The sequence below is a fragment of the Dipteris shenzhenensis genome, chromosome 20, assembly GCF_047967505.1.
Source record: "Dipteris shenzhenensis isolate YYH24624 ecotype China chromosome 20, Dip_SZ_1.0, whole genome shotgun sequence".
In the NCBI taxonomy this organism is placed as follows: Eukaryota; Viridiplantae; Streptophyta; class Polypodiopsida; order Gleicheniales; family Dipteridaceae; genus Dipteris; species Dipteris shenzhenensis.
Genome location: NC_141615.1, coordinates 37,368,009 through 37,374,503, shown reverse-complemented (window position 1 = coordinate 37,374,503; position 6,495 = coordinate 37,368,009). Strand labels below are relative to the sequence as shown.

Here is a 6,495-nt window from a genome sequence, read left to right as displayed (position 1 = left end):
TTTTATGTTTCCATAGTCGTAATTTTCCCGAATCTTACAAAGGTAAAAATTGTAACTACAAGTGCTCGAAGATGTGTGAAGATGTAATGTCAAGCTATAGAACATGTGAAAATCCAACAATAAAAATGAAGCTTCCAGTTGTAAAGCCGAACCGTGGATTGCATAGCCTAGTGAAGCAAAATTTGAAGACTTTAGACAATGAAAACCTAAGGTTAGAAATCTTAGAACACAAAGGAGGGAGTTTTCCAAATTGGGACGATGATAACGTTAGTATTTTCAGTTTTCAAGAATTGTTTATTTATTGTGTTGATTGTTGTGGCACGACAGTAAACACACTTTCAGCGTTCTAACATATATAGGTTTCAGACAACACACTTTCTAACATCTATAGGTTTCAGACAACGGAGAAGACGTTTAGGGAAGTTGGGCTGCCATTTTGCAAGATAAAGTTGACCACGAAAGTATTCAGAGTTCTAAAGATATCTGGTTCCAAATGTAGATAACAAAAGTATGGTCTCAGATGTGGGGGAACAATGGAGAAAGCATAATTGTAGCAGAAATAAGACATCTTGCTTAAAATTTCAAGACGTTTAAGAGAAGAAGCTGTTCAATTCATGTAATTAGTCAAAGGACGAAGATCAAAGTTAGAGAGAACATGGATGGATTTGGTAAAAGCTTAAGATAGAGAGTAGTTTAGGGTAATTGGGAAGGTTTTAAGATGATGGAAGATAATATCGAGATCATGAGATGTGGATTTGTAGAGCTGGGTTGCTTGCTGCACAGCGATCTTGGAAAACCTTATCCCATACCTCTATGAATGCTTCGACTATGCTTTCATGGTGCTCTAGAGAATTAAGTGATAGAAAACATTGTAGCAGCTCCTCAAAATCAGGTGCCGTATAGATTTGCTTCTGCAGAATCATGTCTACCATCGAGTTTCGGAAATCTGTCAATGGATTTCTAGGACAACTATACTGCGACATGCTTTCAAGATGCATACAAATATGACCTGATCAGGTTCTGTGCTGGTATGTTGCATTTGTTCAAAAAGTTGCAGGGCATCATTATCATAGCCATTGTTAAACCACACCTCTATCATTGCACTCAAAGTAATAACATCCTCCTGTGGCAAACAGTCAAAAATCTTACGTGCATCCTCAAGGCTTCCCCATTTGCCATACATGTCAATAAGGGTGTTTCCCACGGAAACATCGGACTCAAATCCACTTTCATCTTCGCGCAAATTACTCTCACAAGATGGGTTCTGATTTAGAAGGCATTAGCTATGCAGAGCAGTTCTTTCTCAATTCTCGCGGCATGAAGCTGTTTACATGCCGATGGTCGCCTGTCGACAAAGAAGTTCGAGCTTTGATTCTTTTGTGTCATGGATACGGCATGGAGTGCAGTATATACATGAAAGGAGTCGGAGTGTGGCTCGCTCAAGCCGGTTATGCTGTGTTTGGAATCGACATTGAAGGCCATGGCAAATCTGAGGGTCTTCGATGCTTTATCAATAATTTCGACGACGTTATCGACGATTGCGTGTCGTTTATGAAGAGTGTCCGAGATTGCGAGCGGTACAAAGGCAAACAAGCGTTTTTATACGGTGAATCCATGGGTGGTGCCTTGGCGTTGCTGATCCACAGAAAGCAACCTGAAAGTTGGAATGGCGTAGTTCTAATCGCTCCTATGTGCAAAATCTCGGAAGACATGAAGCCACCTGAATTTGTCACCTCCGTTTTGAAGAAGCTCACATATGTGATTCCTACGTGGAAGATTGTGCCTTCAGGAGACGTAATTGAATCCAGTTTCAAAAATCCATGGAAAGTGGAGGAGATTCGATGCAATCCCTACATATACCAAGGCACACCAAGGCTGAAGACGGTGGAACTACTAAACGCAAGCATGGGTTTGGAGAAGCAGCTTGGGGAGGTAACAATTCCGTTTCTGGTGTTACACGGCAACAATGATTCGGTCACAGATCCAAACATCAGCATGGAATTGTACGAGATTTCTCGAAGCAAAGACAAAACGATCAAGATATTTGAAGGGATGTGGCACGGGCTTACTTTTGGGGAGCCGGAAGGCAGTGTGGAGGCTGTTTTCGAAGACATCATTCGCTGGCTTGATCAGAGAACAAGGATGAACATGCACTTAGAAGCCGACGTATCACATCTCCAGCAGCATTTCACCAAAAAGGTGATGGGCAATTGGAGCAGCTCCACTTGCGGATTATTTTGAACAACATTGGCTGACAACATTGAAAGCTTTACAGATGGAGATCGTCAAGAAGTACTTGAATTGGCACTTAACCTCAGATCAAGGAAAAAAAACAATAGTACATACCTGGGAGCAAGAAGATCATTAACGGTGAGTGAGCAGCGATTCATCCTTCACATATATTTAAAGGTTTGAGCATGGGCTTTTTACGCTTTGTAAGCTTTTGGGCTTTTCAAGCCTATAGCTTTTGGAGTACATGTTCTCAATATAGACTAATGATCTAAGGGTGTATATTGTGCCATGTGGAAGCACAGGATTTCAGAATTTTAAAAAACGTCCTAGTGCTGTCCAAGTAAAAATTTAAAGTTTTGCCAAGGTTTACATTTTTTCCTTCAAATTCAAAAGAAAATATATTAAAAAGTACTACATTCTACCAATATTGTGAAACTAAAAAAATGAGCTTGAAAATTTTTACCAATATTTTATATTAATATATAAGCATAGCTTCGATAAAAACATCCTTGCTATCAACATACATTTATGATAGTCCCTTACTATGCATGATTGCATAGTATGGACTTTATGGCGTTAGATTGTCATTTCTTCAGTCAGAATCTTGTCTTTGCAAAGGCAAGCACAGGCATAGCCTTGGCCGCAGCGATACCTTCTTTCTCTTTCATGTCAATAGATTCAGGAGTTTGCCCCTGTGGAAGCTCCCAATCGAAACTGTGCACCAAATTGGCCAGAGTCACCTCCACTGTCGACAGACCCATAGGCAACCCCGGACAGATCCGCCTCCCTGCACCGAATGGTATGAGCTCGTAATTCTGTCCACGGAGTTCTATTGGCATTTGGGCAAATCTCTCGGGATAAAACTCCTCGGCCCTTTCCCAAAGTTGTGGGTCTCTTCCGATCGCCCATATGTTCACAAATAACTGCGTGTGTGCTGGTATTGTGTAGTCCCCCACTTTGCATGCTTGGGAGGAGATGCGTGGGAGTAACAACGGCGCTGGCGGATGCAGACGAAAAACTTCTTTGACTACGTGCTTTAGGTACGTCAGAGCGGGCAAGTCAGCATCGATCACCATGCGCCCGCTTCGTACGACGTTGTCGATTTCATCCCGAAGCTTATGTAGACAACGGGGATTTCGAAGTAGCTCCGCCATGGCCCATTCTACAGTGATAATAGATGTGTCAATGCCAGCGCCGAGCATTTCCTGAGCAGTAGTAAGACATGAGGAAGGTGAAAGAGTCAATTTTGAGAAGAGTGGTGTCAATGGGCTTTAGCCAAGTTTTCTCAATCTGCAAACAGCAACTAATCTTGAAGCGCACTTTACCAGTATCGCGGCTTTCACTTTGTCGTTGCTGAGTCCTGCGCTGATTCCCTTTGAAACGAGCACCTGAAGGAAGTCGTTCTTTAAGTCACTTGGGTTTTCGTCCATGGCAAGTTTCCGTTCGGTCAGGATTGATTCTGTGATTTTGTCCGAACGCTTACGTAGATTTTTCATGCGTCGCCTGGGTATGAGGTCTAACCAACGAAGACAGGGAATGTAATCTCCTATGGTGGGCAACGCCACATGCCCCAATTCCATTGTGAGATTCTGTAGGGTGTCACCACCGCTTGCAGTGGACTCGGATGCCTTTTTGTTATGAAGCATGCGACATAGGCTGTTCGCTACCAGGACGGCCACCATCTTGGCGATATCAATCGCTACTTTCCCTTCCTGAGACTCGATGCGGATACTCTCAAGAAGGCAAGCAACCTCCTCCTCCCTGATATATTGAAGCTGTCGAAGCTTTGCTGGGGAGAAAAGCTCTAGTGCAAATGTCTTCCGCATCTCCCTCCAATGGGAATCACAATTAGTGAACGCGATTCCGTTGCCATAGCCATATAGCAAGCTGTTACAGAATTCGAATGTGGGGCGATTTGCGAAGCATTGGTCGTGAGCGGAAAGGAACTCTTTAGCGAGAGCTGCGGAGGAGGCGACGATGGCAGGTTTTGAACCGAGGCGGAGGCTGAAAAGGGGACCGTAATGGGCGGATAGTTGGGCGAGTTTCTGGTGGGGAAAGTTGGTGAGGAGATGGAGGTGGCCAATGATAGGCCAAGCGGGGGGAGCGGGGATAATGCGAAGTGTGGAAGGACGTTTAGTGGAGGGAAGGGAGGAGATTCGGTACAGGCAGAAAAGCATCAGGAGCAAGGCCACAAAGGCTGCATTCCAAGCGTTGACGAAGTCCATAGCACTCAGTGGCTAGATGAAAATCAGACCATCGCGTTGTGTTTAAGAATAGAACACGAGAATCGCTAAACAAATGAACGTACATGCAAAGGAATCGTTTAGAGCCGCTACAAGCCAGTCCCCCCGGGCCCTGGGCTCTTCGGTTCATGATATGAAGAGGAGTTGCTTGAACTAGTGATTCCAAAGCTTGATGCATACAATGATAATCGATCTAGTGGGCTCTCTTCAGGATATAAAGAGGAGTTAGTTGAACTACTGATTCCAAATTTTAATGCATGCAACATGTACGGTCCAAATTTATATATATATAGATTTATTTATTTATAATATTAAATATTATATATTATATAAAATATACTTTATATCTATATATATAGTATATAATATATAATATTAACATAAACATATAAGTGTAAATATATGAATATATATATATACTCCCACTTTTGGCCACTTTTTGTAATCTGCGGTTTTTGTTGCCCCTTGAGTTAATACAAGCCAGCTATGGAGAGAGAGACACAGAGAGAGAGAGAGAGAGAGAGAGAGAGAGAGAGAGAGACATAATATTATATATAATATATATAGATAGATATAGATATATATATATAATATTATATATTGTATTATATATATATATAATATGATATATTATACATACATACATACATAAAAGTGGGACGGAGCATTAAATAAATGAGTAACCTGACATGGGCTAGCGACCCGCTTTGCTGGGTCTCAAGGTTGGGATCTAGGCTCCCTTTCATTTCAAGGAATACAATTTAAAGATTTTATTTATAAGTCTCAATATGTAAATGCTTCTATGTTAAGCCTTGTCATTGCTTTCAGTTGGGAAAGAAGTTTTAGAAGGGGATAAGGGACTCACCCACTTTCTAAAACCTTGCCTAATCTATCTAGAGTATATGATCAACATGATCTTTTTCCAACCCATTGACGCAAGCCACTCTACCAATCACATAATTTCTCTTAGTATTATACGACACCAAATTTCTCAACACCCCCAAGCCACTTTCTCTCTAGAGATGGATGCTCTCTTTGACTCTTGTATGACACCACTCTTGCTAAAATAGCCACGTCCCCACTTTTATTTAATGCTTCGTCCCATTATGCAAAATACTATATTTAAACACCGCTAGAACCTTGAATTTTTTCTATCGTAGATGTGATGGTTTTTCTTCACTTACCGAGATGTCCCAATATGTCAACTCACTAATATATAATCCAATACCTTGAAAATTTTACAATTCAGGAGCCAGTATACATCTACTCATGTATAAAAAATCTCTAACAATTGTAATCAGGTCATGCTTTGATGTCATGAGGTCATTAGACATCAAAGTACCTTCTCCATGTACTTCCTCACAAAGAAGAAAATAGGTTCCTCCATGCTAGAAAAAATTATATTGTTACATTATTTGAAGCACTTTCAATAAGAACATGGGTACAACAACATGCTAATCATTTTTTAAAAAATCCACCTACATGCTATGAAATGAAAACTTTAGATGCTACGCGTTTCTTTATTCATGTAAACTACTAAAGTCTTTCAAGATTTTCCATTTCTCTTAAGGAAAAAAAATTGTTCATGTGTCATGACATAAATTCAAACCAACAATAATAATAATGTGTCATGACAAATTCAAATCACCCATAATAATAGTGAAAATATAAAAATTAAGGGTCATACTATAGCACTCTACAAATATCAAGTTTGATCCCCTATTCAATGAAACATGTGACTGGGTAAATACAAGCTACAACATAAATCTTAAGAATGAGTTGTCTGTTAAGTTATTCCTTACATGTGGAAATTTATTAATGTATGCTTATGATATAGGTGGTATTACTATTCTTCATTCACATTATAATGCATATAAAATTTTATAAGAGCATAATTGTGTATAAATCTTGGATCTTTGAGGGCAAGTTACATCACTCATGGATTACGCTCCAAGAGAACATAGAAATCTTGCAAAATTTCATTAAGCCTTATGATTTGCATTAAGAACACAAAAGAGTG

General features: G+C 40.3%; 1 protein-coding gene and 1 pseudogene across 1 annotated transcript; one reads left to right on the top strand and one right to left on the bottom strand.

Moving 5' to 3' along the window:
* The first annotated feature begins 1,275 nt into the window (after positions 1-1,275).
* On the top strand, positions 1,276-2,241 carry LOC147889614 (caffeoylshikimate esterase pseudogene; annotated as a pseudogene).
* A 471-nt stretch (positions 2,242-2,712) lies between these two features.
* LOC147889613 (cytochrome P450 71AU50-like) lies at positions 2,713-4,644 on the bottom strand. The gene is made up of 2 exons (XM_087391681.1): positions 3,558-4,644; positions 2,713-3,437 (listed from the first exon to the last, which is right to left on the bottom strand). The coding sequence occupies exons 1-2, from the start codon at positions 4,455-4,457 to the stop codon at positions 2,829-2,831; spliced, it is 1,509 nt and encodes a 502-aa protein (XP_087247807.1). The 5' UTR covers positions 4,458-4,644; the 3' UTR covers positions 2,713-2,828.
* Positions 4,645-6,495: the final 1,851 nt, after the last annotated feature.

Excerpts from the sequence above, each read along its gene's own strand:
- LOC147889613 (XM_087391681.1), bottom strand. The coding sequence starts at position 4,457 with ATGGACTTCGTCAACGCTTGGAATGCAGCCTTTGTGGCCTTGCTCCTG. Across the intron at positions 3,438-3,557 it reads AAGTGAAAGCCGCGATACTG|GAAATGCTCGGCGCTGGCAT; the intron begins GTAAAGTGCGCT and ends ACTACTGCTCAG.